The 22287-nt window shown below is 42.1% G+C and overlaps 1 protein-coding gene across 3 annotated transcripts in view; it reads right to left on the bottom strand.

Moving 5' to 3' along the window:
- The window catches only part of LOC109451776 (protocadherin alpha-C2), a 134126-nt gene extending 119256 nt beyond the window's left edge, over nt 1-14870 (bottom strand). The window contains exon 1 of one of the 3 annotated variants that reach the window (XM_074313659.1): nt 12399-14870. In XM_074313659.1, the coding sequence (XP_074169760.1) occupies nt 12399-14753 (2355 nt within the window). In that variant the 5' untranslated portion in view covers nt 14754-14870. Of the gene's footprint in view, nt 1-154; nt 2683-6163; nt 8708-12398 lie in introns of those variants that run through there. The other 2 variants (XM_074313656.1, XM_019740257.2) reach the window with 2 other exon arrangements.
- Between the last annotated feature and the right edge of the window lie 7417 nt (nt 14871-22287).

Below are 22287 nucleotides of genomic sequence, written 5' to 3'. Positions count from 1 at the left end.
ACAATTTTAAATTCTGGCATATCTCTAAAATAAAAACTATTTTAATTAAACTCCTATGGGTATATAATTTAATATATACCCATATGGGTAATAAGAATATTTTCAAGACTAAATAAATAAGTATAATAATAAATAAACTATAGGAACAACCCACCTTCCCAGAGGATTCCAAAGAAGCATGTGGATCTCCCGTTCCATCTATAGATCCAGGACAGGGAGGAAGGCTGGGGCTGAAGGCCATGAGGTCGGCCTTGGGCGGGCCCTCCCCAGAGCACACCCTCTGCCGCCTCTGCTGCGAGTACGACCAGCTCCCCACGGCGCTGGAGCACACCAGCGTGGGCTTCCCGGGCCCGCACACGCCCTGGGTGGGCGGCGCCGAGCACCGCAGCGCCGTGTACAGCAGCAGCGTGAGCACCAACAGGCTGGACACCGCGCAGATAGCGATGATCAGGTACACGTTCACATCCACCAGAGCCGTGTCCACGCTCGCAGCGCCAACTGACATCCGCGAGGGGGTCTTCGGCGCCTGGCCGCTGTCCACCAGCGACAGCAGCACGGTGGCTGTAGACACCAGCGCAGGCTCACCGTGGTCCTTCACCAGCACCAGCAGGCGCTGGCGCGGCGCGTCCGCCTCATCCAGGGCGCGTGTCGTGCTGATCTCGCCCGTGTACAGCCCCACGCGGAACGGACTGAGCGCGCCCCCCGCTAACCGCTGCAGCTCGTAAGACAGCCACGCGTTGTAGCCCGAGTCCGCGTCCACCGCGCGCACCTTCGCCACCACGTGGCCCGCACCCACGGACCGCGACACCAGCTGGCTCATCGCGCCGCCCACGCCGCCCGCCCCAGGCGGCAGCAGCGCCGGCGCGTTGTCGTTCTCGTCCAGCACGAACACCTGCAGCGTCACGTTGCTGCCCAGAGGCGGCACGCCCGCGTCGCGCGCGCTCACCTGGAACTGCAGCAGCTCCAGCTCCTCGTGGTCCAGCGGCTGCAGCGCGTACACCTGGCCGCTCTCCGCGTGCACAGACACGTAGCTCGACAGCGCACGCTCGCCCACCCGCCGCTCCACCAGCGAGTAGGACACCAGCGCGTTCTCCTGCGCGTCCGCATCCCGCGCAGACACCGTGAAGATGTGGCAGCCGGGCGGGTTGTTCTCCTTCACGAACACGGTGTACTCGGTTTGCGCGAACGCCGGCGCGTTGTCGTTCACGTCGGCCACCTCCACGGACACGCTGGCGGTGGCCAACAGCGAAGGCGAGCCCCCGTCCCGCGCGGTCACCACCAGTTCATAGACCGACACGCTCTCGCGGTCCAGGGCGCTGTCCAGCACCAGCGAATAGTAATTCTTGAAGGTGGATACCAGTTTGAAGGGAACATGGGGTATTAGTGAGCAGGTCACCTGTCCGTTCGCTCCAGAATCTCTGTCAGACACGTTAATCAAGGTTATGACTGTGCCCGGCTGAGCATCCTCTGATATAGCTAGAGACAGGGAAGAGACAGTCAACTGTGGGGCATTGTCATTAGCGTCCACAACTTCCACAAGAACTGTACAGTGACCAGCCAAGGGTGGGAAGCCTTTATCAATCGCCTCTACTCGAATTTTGTAGGCATCGTTTTCTTCAAAATCGATATGTCCAATTGCTAGAATTTCTCCACTTAAGGGGTCTATGTAGAACTTAGACTTTACACCTGGGGAAACATCACTGGAAAATGAGTAAATAATGTCCCCATTCAAGTCTTCATCTAAATCCGAGGCATTAAGTTTAATTACCAACGTTCCATTAGGAACATTTTCTGGTAATTTCACCGCATAGAATGTTCTATCGAAAGCAGGGGCGTTGTCATTGGCATCTAGCACAGTGACGAGCAACTGAACGGTGCCAGTCAGCTCAGGTTTGCCTCTGTCAGTGGCTATGAGCAGTAAAAAAATCTCCGGAGCTTCTTCCCTATCTAAATGTTTCCGTAATACAAGTCCAAGAGGTTTTACCTGTTCGTCGGTAGTCGGAACGTCCAAAGAGAAATGCTCATTGGAGCTCAGTCTGTAAGTCAGCAAAGCATTCTCCCCGATATCTGCATCGGATGCGCCCTCTAGTGGAAACCGAGAGTCAAGCGGCCTGGATTCCGCAATGAACAGATTCTTTTGCGTTCCCGGGAACATAGGCGGATTGTCGTTAATGTCCTTCACTTCCACATCCACATGGAAAACCTGCAGCGGTCTCTCCACGATCACCTCCAGGTGGATGCTACACACCGTGCTCCGCCCGCACAGCTCCTCGCGGTCGATCCGAGAATTCACAAACAACATGCCATTCTTCAGATTTACCTCCAGGAGGTCCCCGCGACCTTTGGACGCCACCCGGAACAGGCGCGGCACCAGCTCCGCCAACTCCAGCCCCAGGTCCTGGGCGATGTGGCCCACGAAGGTGCCGTGTTTGGCTTCCTCCGGGACCGAGTAGTGGACCTGGCCGCTCCCAGCCTCCCAGGCTGTGAGAATTATAGTAAACAGCAGCAGTAGATGCCGGTCCCCCTGGTCACCTCGATTGGAGTCCACCATTTCAAATTTTTGTGTTTTTTTTAACTCTAAGCAGAATGGTTTCTCTCAAAATTTATAGGAATCTTCTTATCCCTTCTTTACCATCCTGATTTGCTCTCCATTGTTAAACTTCCGGATAGTGTAACAGCGTGGAGAGTTGTTCCAATGTGAAAGGGATGACTTAGTTTTGTCTTGAAGATGAGAGAATTTCGCGGTAAAGAGCGACATCATGTGGCCCAAATAGTAAGTACGAAGTACAAAAATCAACTTTATATTAAGATACAAAGTTTTATTTCAACCTCTGAATTTTTTCCTTTATTTTTGTTAAAGGGAACATTCTCATTCTTGCTGAAGGCATTCATAGGAAACTTCTGAATGTTTAGTGTGACCATAATTGTGGTTTCCTTATGCCTTGATTATGTTTTTCCACAAAGTTTTAAAATAAAGATTAAAATTTAAGTGACAATAAAGCAAATTGTGTTAGTAACACTAAGTTTTAAAATCCTGTGTTCAGATTCAGGAAACTGTATTTTCTTAGATTTCTGTTAAGAAAACTCATGGTCTCTCTTGGGATCCAGGATTCAAAAATCTACTAATGGAAGAAAAACTTTAAAAGGTTGTTTGTTTTTAGGAAGCAAGGAATATAAGCAATTCATTCATTTATTTTTCTTAAGAAAACACAATGATAGGCTTGGGGATATTTGTAGAGGTGTAATTTATATTAACTGAATTTTGTGAGAAGAAAGTATTCTGAGTTTCTGAGTCTCTTTTCATCAGAGACTATTCAGAGAATCAGAAAGTATTCTGAGTCTCTTTTCATCAGAATTTATGTATTCTTTTTCAGGAGTTTATGGTCCTTATATCTCTTTATTCTTTCCATCCTTTCTAAGCCTCATGTTTTTATGAATAATCACGGTTTTTACAATCTCCAATACCATTTAGATTATTTATTTTACAATATAACTTTATTTCATTAGATAAATGTTGGTACTCATCTGTCATACTCAGAGCAGTATTTAATCAAGACTGGGGTGTTTTATCCTTTTTAGTTCTAGTACTTAACAGAGCAAGTTTTTTAAAAAAATGTTTCACTCTCATGTTCCTAACTGTAAGTAAAATAATTACATCTGCATTCAAATGCTTTCCAAGTTTGACACCTGACTAAAGGAGTTTTAAATATTGCTGCTATCTTGGATTATTGAAATTGCTTCTAACTGTGTCATCTTGTCACAACCTCATTTATTCTTCACTTAATCCTGACAGTCATCTTCCTGAAAAACACCTTTTATTCCTATTGCTTAACACTTTTTGATACAAGTTTTCAATGGGCATTAGAGATGAATTAAACTTTCTTACGGTAGTACTCAACGTTACCCAAGATATTTTTCTCATATTGTTTTTTCCTGCCTTATCTCATACTCTTTCCTATGATAACCATGTTTTGACGAAAGCAAACTATTCTCTGTTTCCAGGCACATGTGGTATTTTCTGTGTACTCATTCACTTAATTCCATTGTTCTCAAGAATACTTATGACACTCAATACTCTCCCAGGGGAAACTTCTCCATTTTAATACCACTAAAAACATCATAACTTTTGAAAGGCTCCTTCAACAAAGGAAATAGGTATATCTTTCTTTTCATTTCCAATCCAGTGATTCACATTTCTTGCACCTCTTGTAATATTCTGCCTTCTAAAATGGTCATATTTATGTGTGATGTGTATCTTTAATTTTTGACAAACTTCTTGAAGCCAGGCAATGGGTCTTGTTAATTCAATGAGACTTGGCTCATTATCATGCTCTTAGAGACCCACCTAGAACCTTTTAAAAATGGTTACTCAAGAGTGATGGTTATGGTTCTTTGCTATTTCCTAAAACAGCATTTGGTTTTTAAGGTTGTTATATCTAACTAGCTATACAAATGACACTCTTTATTGATAACCATAGCCTATTTTGTCACTTTTAAGTATGTGTTTTAAAATTATTGTATGCTTACATATTTTTAAAAAACAGAAAATATTGTTAATGGTTTTTGCAATTTCAAGAATGGAAAATGAGCACATTGGGGAGCATAAACCCCAAGTAAGTCCTCAGATGTCGGACCTTGGGCAACTTTTAAATGCGGGAAACTACACCATTCCAATTAAACATAGTCTTTTTTGAATCCAAGCATCTTTTCCATTGCCAAAGTCTTAATTCAATTTTCAACTTTAAAAAACCGATTTTAAATTATTTTTTCAGTGTAGTACTCGGCATTCAAAACGTTAGAGTCATCTTGGATTAATTTGGTAATTATGATCTCCCTATGAATAACAAAACATGTAATGTTTACATAAAATTAAAATAATAGGAAGCCACACTGACAACTTTGACATTTTAGATTTTACTATACCTCTTCAGAAAATAATACGTAATTTTACTCAGCATTTACTATTTAGCTAATACTATTATGGTACCTTATAAGTATCAATTTACTAAATACTTACAATTCTTTGTGATAGATACTACTGTCAATCATTCCAACTTTACAGGTAGAAAAGTTGGAATTAAACAATTCCAACTGAGAGGTTAAACAATTATCCATGCTGCACAAAACAAATTGGTAGGGATGGAATTTAGGCAAGGAAGGATGGCTTCAAAACTCATGACACTTAACACTAGGATCTGCTGCTTTTGTGTAGAGAAATAGTGACTAGTTAAAATCATAATATGGAAAGAACAAGTGAAAGTATTAAGTTAGAAGATATAGCTCTCCGTAAAAAGAAATCCAAATAAAACTCAAACACAAACAACAAATTTGCAGTGTCTCAGGAACACAGATTTTATGTGGATTTATTTGATCAAAGTCCAAATTCCCTTAAATTACTATTTCTCCCATGTTTGGATGCCTGACAAACTGAGCAATAACATGGGTGTCACATGGTAACTAAGAGTATTAAATCTCCCCTTTCACACCTTCATCCAGATCAAAAGTACTCAGTCTGATAACTAATGTCTGTCATTTTTTCCCAAATGGTTTAAAGGCCCAACAATAAATGACCACTACAGCCTTTGGAATCACCGGGTCCAAAGGGGAATCTAGAGAATAAAATAAGATGGACAGAGTCCTTACACAAAATGGATAACTTGAAGTGTTGGCTAAGTAAAATTTACCAGCCAAAAAGAAGAAAAGAAAAATAGAAAGGGTAAAAGAATAAGTAAAAGTGTTAAAATGTCAATATATTATTTTTAAATGACAAAATGAGAGACAACTCTCCTGAAGTTCAGATGGAAAGCTGTAATTCTACAGAATTAATTGGAAAAAATACTATTTATGCCAATTAAAAAATAGACAAGAAATAGATATATTCAAGTATTTTGAGTTTGAAGACAAAAAATCTTAAGGTGTAGAATGATGTTAATAATGTCTAATTCTACTATAAACTAAGACAGATAACAAACCAACCGGAAATTAATATAAATAATAATTTTTAAAAAAAGATTAATAACAAAAAGATAATTAAAAGAAAAAGATGTATATAATGTGGAAATATTCAAATATTTAAGAAGGAAACTGTAAAGAGAAACACTGGAAAACAACTATAATATTTCAAAATAACTAATAACTGTTAATTATGAAAATTCAGACTTACTTTGGCATAATGATCGTCATTTAAATCATGATGTTCGCCCAAATCCGCCACTACTGGACAGGGAGGTAGACTGGGGCTGAAGGCCATGAGGTCGACCTTGGGCGGGCCCTCCCCAGAGCACACCCTCTGCCGCCTCTGCTGCGAGTACGACCAGCTCCCCACGGCGCTGGAGCACACCAGCGTGGGCTTCCCGGGCCCGCACACGCCCTGGGTGGGCGGCGCCGAGCACCGCAGCGCCGTGTACAGCAGCAGCGTGAGCACCAACAGGCTGGACACCGCGCAGATGGCGATGATGAGGTACACGTTCACATCCACTAGAGCCGTGTCCACGCTCGCGACGCCGACCGACATTCGCGAGGGGATCTTCGGCGCCTGGCCGCTGTCCACCAGCGACAGCAGCACGGTGGCGGTAGACACCAGCGCAGGTTCGCCGTGGTCCTTCACCAGCACCAGCAGGCGCTGGCGCGGCGTGTCCGCCTCGTCCAGGGTGCGCGTCGTGCTGATCTCGCCCGTGTACAGCCCCACGCGGAACGGGCTGCGCGCGCCCCCCGCTAACGGCTGCAGCTCATAAGACAGCCACGCGTTGTAGCCCGAGTCCGCGTCCACCGCGCGCACCTTCGCCACCACGTGGCCCGCGCCCACCGACCGCGACACCAGCTGGCTCACGGCGCCGCCCACGCCGCCCGCCCCAGGCGGCAGCAGCGCCGGCGCGTTGTCGTTCTCGTCCAGCACGAACACCTGCAGCGTCACGTTGCTGCCCAGAGGCGGCACGCCCGCGTCGCGCGCGCTCACCTGGAACTGCAGCAGCTCCAGCTCCTCGTGGTCCAGCGGCTGCAGCGCGTACACCTTGCCGCTCTCCGCGTGCACAGACACGTAGCTCGACAGCGCACGCTCGCCCACCCGCCGCTCCACCAGCGAGTAGGACACCAGCGCGTTCTCCTGCGCGTCTGCATCCCGCGCAGACACCGTGAAGATGTGGCAGCCGGGCGGGTTGTTCTCCTTCACGAACACCGTGTACTCGTGCTGCGCGAACGCCGGCGCGTTGTCGTTCACGTCGGCCACCTCCACGGACACGCTGGCGGTGGCCGACAGCGAAGGCGAGCCCCCGTCCCTTGCGGTCACTACTACAGCGTAGTCCGACACGCTCTCGCGGTCCAGGGCGCTGTCCAGCACCAGCGAATAGTAATTCTTGAAGGTGGACACCAGCCTGAAGGGGCCGTGGGGCATCAGGTAGCAGGTCACCTGCCCGTTGACACCAGCATCTTGGTCGGACACGCTGATTAAGGCAATCACGGTACCGAGTGGAGCGTCCTCCTTGACTGGAAGGGACAACGAAGTCAAGGAAATCTGAGGGACATTATCATTAATATCTAACACTTTTACCAAAATTGTACAATGACCTGCCATCGGTGGGTGGCCTCTGTCCGTGGCGTCAATACGGATTTTATAGGAATTCACTTTTTCAAAATCCAGATTCTTTCGAATTGTTATTTCTCCACTATTTGTATCTATGCTAAACTGGTCAATAACCATTGGTGGAACAAGTCTATTAAAAGAGTAAGAAATCTTCTGATTATCTCCTTCGTCGGGATCAGAAGCATTCAATCTGATAACTATTGTTCCGTTGTCTGAGTTTTCGAATATTCTTACTTCGTATTCAGGCTGTTCGAAACTGGGAGCATTGTCATTTACGTCCAGCACAGTGACCAGCAGCTGAACTGTGCCAGTGAGCTCAGGTTTGCCTCCGTCAATAGCCGTCAAGACTAAATTATGTTCAGGAGTTTCCTCTCGGTCCAAAGACTTCCTTAACACGAGTCCAATTTGTGTACTGTCATCACTGTTTGTTTTCACATCTAGTACGAAGTATTCACTGGAACTCAATTCATAGGTTAAAATGGAATTTGAGCCAACATCCTCATCCGTCGCGCCCTCTAGTGGAAACAGAGAATCTGGCAGCCTTGATTCGTAAATCAGCACTCTTTGTTCCTTCACCAGGAACACAGGTGGATTGTCATTAATATCTTTCACTTCTACCTCCACATGGAAAATCTGCAGCGGCCTCTCCACGATCACCTCCAGGTGGATGCTGCACTCCAGGCTCCGCCCGCACAAGTCCTCACGGTCGATCCGAGAATTCACAAACAAAATGCCATTCTGCAGATTTATCTCCAGAAGGTCCCCGTGGCCTTTGGACGCCACCCGGAACAGGCGCGGCACCAGCTCCGCCAGCTCCAGCCCCAGGTCCTGGACGATGCGGCCAACGAAGGTGCCGTGTTTGGCTTCCTCGGGGACCGAGTAGTGGACGTGGCCGCTCCCAGCCTCCCAGACTTCAAGGAGCAGAAGCGAGAGCAGCAAACACCGTGATCCCAGTCGGCCTTCCGGGTTAATAACCATGTCAAATACTTGTTTTATTTCCATAAGAATACCTTCTCTCGGCATTAAGATGACATACTGTATGATCCGAGTCTGTTAATCCAATTCTTCTGCGCCCGCCATCATTCAGCACTCGTGGAAGGATGCAGTAAGTAATGGGAGGAATGTGTTTGGATAACAGCTAGATGTAACTTCATGGTAAACAGCGACATCATGCGGCTTCAAAGGGTAAGCAAGAAATGATTCTCAAAACCGTGCTGTGCTATGTAGTTCTTCAAAGTAAAAAAAAATTCTTTTGCCGTATTTTAATAGTAAATCTACTCATGTTTGTAATTTGCAGAGTCAGTTTAATATCTTTTGACGTCTTTTATTAGAGTAGGATAAGAGATCAAATTATTCATAATGAAACAACTTTCCTCTCAATAATTTAAACAGTTATCGAGCAGTTTAAAGAATTTAAGTGTGATTGGAAGTAGGTGTGGGAATTAGAAATACAAACTACCCTACACACTTTATGTAGAGAAAAAACATGCACATATATTTCTGTCACAGGACATGCTGTTATATTTTGCTCTGGGGAAAGAATGTAATTTTAAATTAACAAATTTTATCCAAAATTTAAAAACCTTATAGATTATTGAAGTCCACTCTTTCTTGTTCAATGAATATCAAATACTCCTACAGATGTTTCTTCTATTTAATAATGGAAAATAAAAATTTTAGTGTATATTCTTTACATTTAATTTCCCTGCAGTTTATATTAGGCCTCCCCCTCAAAACATTTCCCTTCACATACCTCTCCATCATTGCAAATTCTAGTGGAGTTTCTACCCATTGTTCTTTGTTGCTCTGATCTTTCAGCTGTTCCTGAATGACCTCATCCTTTTCTCTTAATCTCAACCTTTTACATGCTTTCCTTTAAGTGTTCTCATCACTTCCAACATTTCAAATAAGTTTTATTGAAAGTATTCCCAAACTTATAGCTTCTCCCTTCTTTCTATGGTTATAACTGTCATTTTCACCCATACATGTTGGTGATTCCTAGAAAATAATTTAATTACAATTTTAAGATTATGAAGAGAAATCATTAATAACCCCCAAATTCAAACCCTTGAAATTCTCATTTTCTTTTAATGGCATGAACATTCTACATGTCACCAATATGAATTTTTAATACCCCTTTTCCTCACCTGTCCTATTCAAAGTGTGCCTACAGTCCATGTGTCTTTTCACACACCACCGTATTTATCTTCATGGCTAGTTTTCACTGAATTTCACTAAACACAGAAATTCTAAGACATTAGTATCACTTCTATGTGACCTGATATGTGATCACAAGCCAACAATTCGAGTGTTATTTTCAACTACTCTCCAGTGTGAATTATGTTTTGCAGATAATATACATCACTTGCTTGTCTTCTTCCTCAATACAATTTTTGGTCAAGCTGTTTTATAAAATTACCTCCATCTTTACCTGTAAAAATGTTACCCTCATATTAAAGTAAAGCCAAAATGTCAATTTCACTATGAACTCATCCTTAACATCATCACCTGGAGGTGATTAAACTCTTTCTCAAAAGGGGAAAATAAGAATCACACAAAAGACTTTCAAATGGACACATGTCAACACCACCTTCTTTCAAAATTCGGATATACTTGTAAAATCCTCACAGACAACTGTAATACAAAGCTTCCCCCAAAAGTTCCAGCTTAAACTAATTAACCTAGATCTATGAGGATGTAGTAGTCCTTATCATTGCAGGTTTGTTTTTTTCGTAAGCAAAGAGTTCTTTTGCTAACCAATAATAATCCCTAAAACAAACAGGTTCCTTTGCTTGAGGGAAGATTAGCCTTGAAAAAAGATGTATTGACCTGCAGTCTTATTGTTGAAGATTTTCTGGTAGTGGTTAAGGTTTTTCAAAAAATTTGCCCTAAGTGAAGAGTCTTCAATTTTCAACTTTCAAATTAGTTAATTAAAGTTAAGTATCAAATCTATCACTCCATTGCAGTTCCTAGAAATTTCCAGAAGGTTTGTAATATAATAATCCAATTTATTGGAAAGTTGTAATAATTCTGTTTATTGGCTCCAGTAGAAAATTATACAATGTTACTGAAATACTTCATGTAAAATAAATTAACATGGAAAAGGAAAATATTAGTCTTCTCATGAGAAACAGCTTATACTTTTGTTCATTTATTTGCAAAAAACAATTCATTCTGGTCAAGGGAGAATATATGTAGAGAAAAAAGGTTTAGTCAGTCTATGAACAACTTCCCCAGCATGGAAAGATTTCAGTTATAATATAAATCAAAGAGTTTATATTTTAAAACTAAATTAACTTGATTTTTAAAATCTGACAACAGTTAACTATAATTTTCACAATGGTGAGAACTCCTTTCTCAATGTCTAGGACTTCTCCCAAAGTAATGGGGTATTAGAAATATTTGAATAGTATGATATAAGTGTACTTATGAAATTAAATGTATATGAGAATGCAAGAAAATAAAGCAATAAAATAAGGCAAAGCAATAAAAGGGAGAATTGATATTTTATCATATGAAATGTGAAATATTTATTACCTGCTGAACCCACCACTGTTTTTTCAAGAAGTACAGAAAAACAATTCTTTGTAATATTTGAGATGGAGAGTACCCTTGCCTATGGTAGATTCAATTGTATAGCTTTCTTACACACAATTGTATTGGTAAACAACAAACTCAAGAGTGGAGTTTGTATCATGATACTTATTTTTTTATTCTGAAAACCAAAAAGCAACAATAAATCCAAAATTTTCTAATTTGAAAATGTTAGGATTTTCTAAAATGTAGGAGTTCACAATTTTTCTCACCAACATAATAATTTGAAAATTGAAAAATGCAAATTATACAAAACCTAATCATTCTTCCACTAAATGTTGACATTAAGGGGTGGGATCATAATATATCTGCAAAATGGGACACCATAGATCTGGAGAAAACAATGAGAAATCTTAGGTAATGATGTTATGATATATTGACCAAGGAAAACAAGAGGAAAGGAAATACAAATATTATGCATTAAAATAGGAAAGGGCAGTTGATTTTTAGATGAAGAAAATATCTTCAGAAAGATAACCAAGATACTGTAACGTTTGAAATAACCAAGAAGGTGTACTAAGTGGCTTGTTATTGGAGGTAGAAGGGAAACATTTTAAACCATGTAAATGTGTTTCCTATTCAAAAATGAATAAAATGAAGGCTTTCAAGCTAAAAATTTTAACTACTCATGTTAAATTCATCACAAGTATGCAAAGACTAACAATTTAGACTAACTTGAAAATAATCATTCAGTGCACAAATATTACTGAAGAAATAAACTGGTGTAAAACAACACTAAAATATTTTATATTCAATAAAGAACAAAAGGCAAACTGATTCAATAATATAAAAACATTTTGATGTACCATAATATGAGACTTTGAGAATAACTAATAACTTTAAATATATGTCTTACAAGTACCTTCCTACATTTCCTCAAGATTGAAAATTAAAATACTTATTAAAATTTAATTTTGAAAACACTTTCTATCGTGGAAAGCACAAATCCATTAATTCCATATTAAAAACCTTATAAAAAGGGGGAATGTTACTGAAATAAACTCTATAGTGTAAAGCAATTGTCTCTAACAAACTAATGAATTTCAAGCATAATTTTAAGTCAATGAATTACTACCAACAGAAAATTTACATCTAAAAGAATGCTGCAGTTATTAAGTATAAAGCCAGAATTCAAAGTAAAAAGAGAGATGGAAGGAAATATTAAGTATGTAATATTAAAGACTTATGATGAAAAATTGCTATGAATAAAATTTTTGAAACTCACATTGTCTGATGAGCTGGGAGCCTGAGGAAGACTGGGGCTGAAGGCCATGAGGTCGGCCTTGGGAGGGCCCTCCCCAGAGCACACCCTCTGCCGCCTCTGCTGCGAGTACGACCAGCTCCCCACAGCGCTGGAGCACACCAGCGTGGGCTTCCCGGGCTCGCACACGCCCTGGGTGGGCGGCGCCGAGCACCGCAGCGCCGTGTACAGCAGCAGCGTGAGCACCAACAGGCTGGACACCGCGCAGATGGCGATGATCAGGTACACGTTCACGTCCACTAGAGCCGTGTCCACGCTTGTGGTCCCCGGAGACATCCGCAAGGGGGTCTTCGGCGCCTGGCCGCTGTCCACCAGCGACAGCAGCACGGTGGCGGTAGACACCAGCGACGGCTCGCCGTGGTCCTTCACCAGCACCAGCAGGCGCTGGCGCGGCGCGTCCGCCTCGTCCAGGGCACGCGTTGTGCTGATCTCGCCCGTGTACAATCCCACGCGGAACGGGCTGCGCGCGCTCCCCACCGACGGCTGCAGCTCATAAGACAACCACGCGTTGTAGCCCGAGTCCGCGTCCACCGCGCGCACCTTCGCCACCACGTGGCCCGCACCCACGGACCGCGACACCGGCTGGCTCATCGCGCCGCCCACGCCGCCCGCCCCAGGCGGCAGCAGCGCGGGCGCGTTGTCGTTCTCGTCCAGCACGAACACCTGCAGCGTCACGTTGCTGCCCAGAGGCGGCACGCCCGCGTCGCGCGCGCTCACCTGGAACTGCAGCAGCTCCAGCTCCTCGTGGTCCAGCGGCTGCAGCGCGTACACCTTGCCGCTCTCCGCGTGCACAGACACGTAGCTCGACAGCGCACGCTCGCCCACCCGCCGCTCCACCAGCGAGTAGGACACCAGCGCGTTCTCCTGCGCGTCCGCATCCCGCGCAGACACCGTGAAGATGTGGCAGCCGGGCGGGTTGTTCTCCTTCACGAACACCGTGTACTCGGGCTGCGCGAACGCCGGCGCGTTGTCGTTCACGTCGGCCACCTCCACGGACACGCTGGCAGTGGCGGACAGCGAAGGCGAGCCCCCGTCCCGCACGGTCACTACTACAGCGTAGTCCGACACGCTCTCGCGGTCCAGGGCGCTGTCCAGCACCAGCGAATAGTAATTCTTGAAGGTGGACACCAGCTTGAAGGGAATGTGCGACGCTGACAGAGTGCATGTCACCTGCCCGTTGGCACCGGAGTCGCGGTCGGACAGACTGATCAGGGCAATGACAGTGCCCACTTGAGCATCCTCTTGGACAGGCAGAGATAGAGAGGTTATGACCATCTCCGGAGTATTATCGTTCTCATCCAAGAGTTTCACTATTACTTTGCAGTGTCCAGTTAATGGGAATGTACTTTTATCTACAGCATCAACATTAATTTCATATAAATTACAGTCTTCGTAATCCAGTTCTCCCTTAACTGTTATTTCCCCACTGTTAGAATCGATTATAAATTTGGATTTTACGTTGTCAAGAACAAGATTACTAAAGAGGTACACTATTTCCTTATTAATGCCTTCATCTGCATCTGAAGCGTTCAATTTAATAACTAACGTCCCGTTCGGTGTATTTTCCAGTAATCTAACATTGTAAATTGATTTATCAAATTCCGGGGCATTATCATTTGCATCCAATACATTGATCAATAACTGAACTGTACCTGTTAGTTCAGGTTTTCCTCCATCAATTGCAATCAATAATAAATGATGTTCTTGGGTTTCTTCTCTATCTACTGGCTTCTTCAATACTAGCTCTAAAAAGTTTGTTTCTTCTTCATTTCTTTTAACATCCAAATCAAAATATCCATTAGAATTTAACTTGTATCTCAATTCTGCATTTGCTCCAATATCCATATCAGATGCGCCCTCTAGCGGAAATCGGGAATCAACTATTCTTGACTCTAAAATAAATAATTTTTGTTCTTGTCGGAAGAACCTTGGCGGATTGTCGTTAATGTCCTTCACCTCCACATCCACATGGAAAACCTGCAGCGGTCCCTCCACGATCACCTCCAGGTGGATGCTGCACTCCAGGCTCCGCCCGCACAGCTCTTCGCGGTCGATCCGAGAATTCACAAACAAAATGCCATTCTGCAGATTTACCTCCAGAAGGTCCCTGCGGCCTTTGGACGCCACCCGGAACAGGCGCGGGACCAGCTCCGCCAGCTCCAGTCCCAGGTCCTGCGCGATGCGGCCCACGAAGGTGCCGTGTTTGGCCTCCTCGGGGACTGAGTAGTGAACTTGGCCGCTTCCAGCCTCCCAAATTGCGAGGAGCAGATGCGAGAGCAGCAGACGCCGGGCTGCCAGACTTCTCTGGGAATATACCATCGCAAATTTGGTGCAATTTGCAAATGGCTTTGCACTACCTCACAACAGCTTTGGGGAATTTAATTCCCAATTTGCTATAATTTTTAATATCCTGACCTTTCAAGCTTCAGCATCAGAGTAAAGAATGGAGTGGCCTTTTTCTTTTCAAAGAAATACAAACTCACTGTATTCCTTTGTTGTTAAATAAAAAATACAAACGCGGTTTCCAGCGCCATCATGTGGCTGAAAGGGTAAGTATTTTACTTTGTTATGCTTTATTTACCTTACATTCCTTAAATATTTCCCTATTTCAGTGACTCATGTATTCTTCATTTCCCTTATCTCTAATCAAAAATACCATTAAAATTTTAATAAAAGGTATCAATTTTCATTAAATACTACAAAATCAATAGTACTGAAATCATGCCACACCAATCTTTACTAGAGTGATTTGTATTGGTCTATTCCATTTAGGGAGAGGCTTTATATATTCCCTACTGACTTTAAAAGTTTTCGTTTTTCATTTCTTTCCATATTTAAATATGTATCATTAAGATTCTTGAGTTTTTCTCTATTATTTTGATGGTATGTTTGTATAGTACTTTTACATTACTCATAAAACAAATTTATATTCCTATTTGCAGCATTTAATATTAGCTTTTGTTGATGTTATTTTCAAAGTAAAACTATTTGAAAAACATTCTTGACTGAGTTCCATTTTGGAAGTCTGATTTTCAAATTGCTGAAAATCCATTTCATTTCTCTCTATATCACCTACCTACTTTAGTATTGACTGAAAAATCATAATGTGGAGATTTAAATTTCCTAAAAGCCAAAATCATAGTCAATCAATTTTGGTGAGCATCTTGGCACTATTTGCAAATTAGATGGATCTAGACAGCATTTCTTCAAGTTGTTATTATTGATAAGTCAGGGTTGATATAAATTGTGAAAGTACATATCTTTGCTTTTATGCAGCAAATCAAAATCCTAATGCTGTCTGTAGATATACTATACTACTCCATAAAATGCTTGGGTTCCAGTAAAAATTAAAACATTGAAAATAAATCACATTATTAACCAGGCTAATTCTATGTGAATTTTATCTCTTTCAATACTCCAGTTGATTTGCTGTATAGCACTTGTAAATATAGAGACACATCATGTAAATATAAAGGTATTTTGGAAAAAACAAGACTCTTGACATTTGACCCATCTTCATATCTGTTAGATTATATTAAGTTTTTAAATTACCACCTGCACTTGTATTTCAATGCTGAACTCTTCTTTTGGAGGTTACCTTCTCAACAACTATAGACTCTCTAGTCTTAATTCCATAGATGACTCCATAGGTAGAGAAAATTCTTTAAACCTTTTTCTAAACCATTCTTTCAATCAAATATTACAGATTACCTTATCGATTGATCTTTTTATTAGCTAGTTTCCCTGGAAATTTCAGTTATAAATTTAACTCCCATTGCAGAAATAAAACTCTCTTCTTGACAATGTATTTAGGTTAAGGAAACCAGACAGTGTTTTGAGGTGTCTTTATTAATTTATTGGGAAGCACTCTGGAAGATTTACACTAGAAAATTTAATTTTGCCTTAGAGTCTAGATGTACTTTATTTCCTACAAAACTAGACTAAAATTTTAATAAGTTATATTTCTCCTCTATCTGCAGAAAATTACATAGGTCTACCCCACTGCTGAGAAATAACAGATGAACTTGAAGCAATGTTTTAAAGATTTATAAACAATGTATGCAGTTGCACCAAATTTGACCAAAAAATTTGATTATGTATGGAAAATACTTTATCCTATGAAAGTACACTGTGTGCATATGGTACACATATTTACATTACTTTTATAAACGTTCAACTTACCTGTAAAATATTGAGCTAAAATATTCATATTATACTGCATTCTCGAGAGAAAATCTAAGAGAAATTTTAAAGTACCTGAGAGTAAATTAAGTTTAGTTTGTATTCGGAATCCCATTGCCTTCATTAGTGCCAAATGAGCTCACTTAATGGTAGAAAGGGACAAGTTCTAAATCCAGAACCTTTGGGTTTATTCTTTGTATTCACATTAATATCCATGTGACCATAGGCAAGTTTTTTATGTCTCTGAGGCACAGTTTACTTATCATTAAATTGAGAGAAATGACAATCTTGTAGGTATTTTATCAGTTTTAAAATCCGAGATCAGGTGAGTGGAAACTTGGTGAGGTATATAGGATTCTCATAGTATTAGCCAGTATCCAGGGGAAAAAAGAAAAAAGGGTAATTAGACAGCAATCAACTTCAAAAATCTTGGTTCTTATCATTCAGTGGTGGGGAAGAAGAAGGTTTTAAAGTAAGTTAAAAATCTGTATTGTACTAACTTTATGTGAGACTACAAAATAGAACTGGGGGGGGCTGAGAAGAGATTGAAAAAGTTCAGAAGATTTTTTAATGTCAGACATCATTGTACTAGTTAAAAAAATGAAAAGATAAACAAATTTATCTCAATTCATGTCTTTCCATAAATGCCCTAAATCTATATATGTCAGATATTTAAAAGTTCCTTATCCGTCTCTAGTGGAATATAACTACATACAGAACAACTGCAACTTCCCATGCATAATATCGAGAATTCAACACATTATCAGGTTTACCAAGCAAGAGAAAAAATGAAAAATAAAAAAGACATGCAGATAATCCAATTATTACAGTAATCCAGCAGATCACAAATAAATAGTGATTAATGTATAGAAATAAATACATAATAAAGAATTTCACCAGAAAACTGTAATCTATTTCAAAAGGAAATTATAATTCTAAAGCTAAAAAGTGTTATGATTGAAGTTTAACTTCAATTGATGATTTTAATAGTAGATTGAACTAAGAAGAAGAGAAAATTGGTTAAGCAGAAGATTGGTCAGAATAAAAATCCAGCATGTAATAAAAGGATCAAAAGTGATTTAAAATAAAAGACAGGGCACAGAAGATATAAGAGGCATGGTGAAAAAATTTAATACACATATCCCTTGAGTTACAGAATAGGAAAAACATGAGGCAGAAGCAATATTTCAAGGCAGACCGCTGAAACTTTTCCTACACTGATGAAAGACATCAATTGACATATTCAAGAAACTTTAAAAACTGCAAGATAAAAGCCAAAGAAAATTAAACTAAGCATATAATAAAGCTATTGAAAATCAAAAACCATTATAAAAAGCAGCCGGATGAAAAAAACGCACAATATCTGAACAATAAACTTGACAGCCATCTTCTCAAAAGAAGGCTAAGCAATGTCATCTTGAAAGTGCTGGGGAAAAAATAACTTCCAACCAGAATTTAATACTCAGCAAAACTATTTTTCAAAAGTGATGTTGAAATAAGTATATTTCTGACATACAAACAGAATTCTTTACCACCAGAAATATTAATATCATTAATATTCTATTTAACATAGTACTAGTGGTTCTACCCAATGCCATAAGACACAAAGGATATAAAAGGTATTAAGAATTTGAAAGAAAAAAAATACAACCACATTATTTGCTGATCGGATGATTGCTTATATGGAAAAATACAAAGCACGTATAGATAAATTACTAGAATTACTAACATGTCAATACAAAAATACAACATATATTCATATTGTCATGATTAAACAGAAATGAATTTTAACTTAAAGTTGATATTTATAATTACAAATGGCAAATACATAAGACTAAATCTAAAGAAAGATGTGTAGAACCTCTACACAGAAAATTCTAAAATATTAAGAAACATTGAAGATTATTTAGATAAAAAGCACATGCTCCAAAGTTGAATGACTCATTATTGTAAAGATATCAACTAGGTTCACATTCCTCAATCCTACATTCAATGCAATCCAAATAAAAACCTCACCAACTTGTCTTTATGAAGTTTATATACAAATTTAGGTGAAAATGAAAGAAGCAACATGGCATCAATGCAAAAACAAACAAAAAATAAGTTAAATACTCATAGATTAGAATATAAAAACACCATGCCTACATAATGGATAGTTGTTTTGTAAAAATATGTGGAATTCATTTTTAAGGAATGGTCTTGGTTCAACTGAATGTCCTTGGTGGAAAATCAATCTTGATCCCAAGCCACAAAGTAGAAAAGGTTTATGTACAAAACATAAGAAAATTGTAAAAAGTAATAGAAAAAATACAACAGAATGGAAAAATAGGAAGGAGGCTTGCGTAACTATTGCACAGATAGGATATAAAAATGGTCAATAATAATACAGAAACGGGCTCAACCTCATTTATAAATCAGGAAACATAAAATGGGAATACTAAAGACACCTAGCTAAATGGCAACCATGTAAATAATTTGGAGATATGTAGAGCAATAGGAAATCTCATACACTCCAGCACAAGTATTATATAAACAGGTAAATGCATTTGTGAGAACTGTTTGGCAATATCTACTAACAATGAAGACATGTCCATATTCTATGTTCCACTAATCTCATTCCTAGTTAAATAATAGAGCAAAGTGTGCACACGGCACTGAAAATTCTACAAACATATTTATGGTAGCATTATTTAAAATAGGCATAAGGAGAAACAATGAGAAGTCCTCAACAGTGGAATAAATAACTCATGCTCTATTCATAAAATAAACTATTAGAGATAAAATAAGTGAATTCTAACATGGCACTATGGATGATACTATAGAATGATGAATGATAAATAAGAGGAATACAAAACACATGCACACACATAACACATTTCTTGAAATTCCATTTATATAAAGTTCAAGAAAAAGGTCAAAATTTACCATAGTTATAAAGCTAAAACTGTAGCTATATTTGGAGGAGAAAAAAAGGAAAGTGTTTTGACAGGTTCCTTTAAGTGGCTTCTGGTATGGAGGTTTTTACTTTCAAATAATTGATTGATCTATATTATTCTGTCTGTGCACTTTTCAATTATAGGCAAATAACAAGCAAATGCTCTCTAAAAAGTTTATTACAATTGATAATAAATAGGTGAATATAGTAGACTCAAAATTTATAATTATACTTATAAGTATGCATTTAATAATGAAGATTTAAAACAAAACATATACTACCTGGGTGTGCGGTAATTCTAAAATATTTTACTTAAAATGGCTAAGAAGAGTAAATGAATATGTCAGAAAATTTCACTCTGAGAAATCTTTTAAAATAAGAAGACATTAAGAGAATAAAAGAAAATAAAACTTCAGATTAAATGTTCAGATTAAATAAGGCATGTACGTAAACTAACCTTTGAAAGAGAATCCCTAGTTGCTGGCTGCTGATCCTGTCTGTCCCCAGAGTCAGGTAGACTGGGACTAAAAGCCATGAGGTCGGTCTTGGGCGGGCCCTCCCCAGAGCACACTTTCTGCCGCCTCTGCTGCGAGTACGACCAGCTCCCCACGGCGCTGGAGCACACCAGCGTGGGCTTCCCGGGCTCGCACACGCCTTGGGTGGGCGGCGCCGAGCACCGCAGCGCCGTGTAAAGCAGCAGCGTGAGCACCAACAGGCTGGACACAGCGCAGATGGCGATGATCAGGTACACGTTCACGTCCACCAGCGCCACTTCTGGGCCCGTGGCCCCCGACGACATCCGCAAGGAGGTCTTCGGCGCCTGGCCGCTGTCCACCAGCGACAGCAGCACGGTGGCCGTGGCCACCAGCGCAGGCTCACCGTGGTCCTTCACCAGCACCAGCAGGCGCTGGCGCGGCGTGTCCGCCTCGTCCAGGGCACGCGTTGTGCTGATCTCGCCCGTGTACAATCCCACGCGGAAAAGGCTGCGCGCGCTCCCCACCGACGGCTGCAGCTCATAAGACAGCCACGCGTTGTAGCCCGAATCCGCGTCCACCGCGCGCACCTTCGCCACCACGTGGCCCGCACCCACGGACCGCGACACCGGCTGGCTCATCGCGCCGCCCACGCCGCCCGCCCCAGGCGGCAGCAGCGCGGGCGCGTTGTCGTTCTCGTCCAGCACGAACACCTGCAGCGTCACGTTGCTGCCCAGAGGCGGCACGCCCGCGTCGCGCGCGCTCACCTGGAACTGCAGCAGCTCCAGCTCCTCGTGGTCCAGCGGCTGCAGCGCGTACACCTTGCCGCTCTCCGCGTGCACAGACACGTAGCTCGACAGCGCACGCTCGCCCACCCGCCGCTCCACCAGCGAGTAGGACACCAGCGCGTTCTCCTGCGCGTCGGCGTCCCGCGCAGACACCGTGAAGATGTGGCAGCCGGGCGGGTTGTTCTCCTTCACAAACACCGTGTACTCGTGCTGCGCAAACGCTGGCGAGTTGTCGTTCACGTCGGCCACTTCCACGGACACGCAGGCGGTGGCCGACAGCGAAGGCGAGCCCCCATCCCGCGCGGTCACTACTACAGCATAGTCCGACACGCTCTCGCGGTCTAAGGCGCTGTCCAGCACCAGCGAATAATAGTTCTTGAATGTGGACACCAGCTTGAAGGGAACATGGGGTGACAAGGTGCAAGTCACCTGCCCGTTGACACCAGAGTCGAGATCGGACACGCTTATCAGGGCGATGACGGTGCCCAGTGGAGCGTCTTCTCTGATTGGGAGAGACATGGACTTGAATTGCATTATTGGAACATTATCGTTGGTGTCTTCAACTTCCACCATAACTGTACAATGGCCAGAGAGTGGAAGCTGTCCCTTATCAATACCCTCTACAAGAATTTCATAGGATTTGCTTTCTTCAAAATCAATATATCCCTTTAACGTAATTTCTCCAGTAACCGGATCTATGTGGAACTTGGATTTCACATTTGGTAAAATATCAGTGGAAAATGAATAAATAATGTCCCCATTCGAACCTTCATCTAAATCTGAGGCATTAAGTTTAATTACCAACGTTCCATTAGGAACATTTTCCGGTAATTTCACCTCATAGAGTGTTCTATCGAAAGTTGGGGCATTGTCATTGGCGTCCAGCACTGTGATGAGTAACTGAACGGTGCCAGTCAGCTCAGGTTTGCCTCCATCAGTGGCCGTGAGCACTAAAAAAATCTCCGGAGCTTGTTCCCTGTCTAAAGGTTTCCTTAATATTAGCCCAAGACGTTTTACCCGCTCATCATCAGATGGTTTTTCCAGCGAGAAATATTCACTAGGGCTCAGTCTGTAAGACAAGATAGCGTTGGCCCCTATATCTGCATCGGATGCGCCCTCTAGTGGAAACCGAGAGTCAAGCGGCCTGGATTCCGCCATAAACAGATTCTTTTGTGTTCCAGGAAACACAGGCGGATTGTCGTTAATGTCCTTCACCTCCACATCCACATGGAAAACCTGCAGCGGTCTCTCCACGATCACCTCCAGGTGGATGCTGCACTCCAGGCTCCGCCCGCACAGCTCTTCGCGGTCGATCCGAGAATTCACAAACAAAATGCCATTCTGCAGATTTACCTCCAGAAGGTCCCCGTGGCCTTTGGATGACACCCGGAACAGGCGCGGGACCAGCTCCGCAAGCTCCAGTCCCAGGTCCTGGGAGATGCGGCCCACGAAGGTGCCGTGTTTGGCCTCCTCGG

Source organism: Rhinolophus sinicus, linkage group LG10 (assembly GCF_036562045.2).
Source record: "Rhinolophus sinicus isolate RSC01 linkage group LG10, ASM3656204v1, whole genome shotgun sequence".
NCBI classification, from domain to species: domain Eukaryota; kingdom Metazoa; phylum Chordata; class Mammalia; order Chiroptera; family Rhinolophidae; genus Rhinolophus; species Rhinolophus sinicus.
This window is presented reverse-complemented; position numbering and strand designations above follow the sequence as displayed.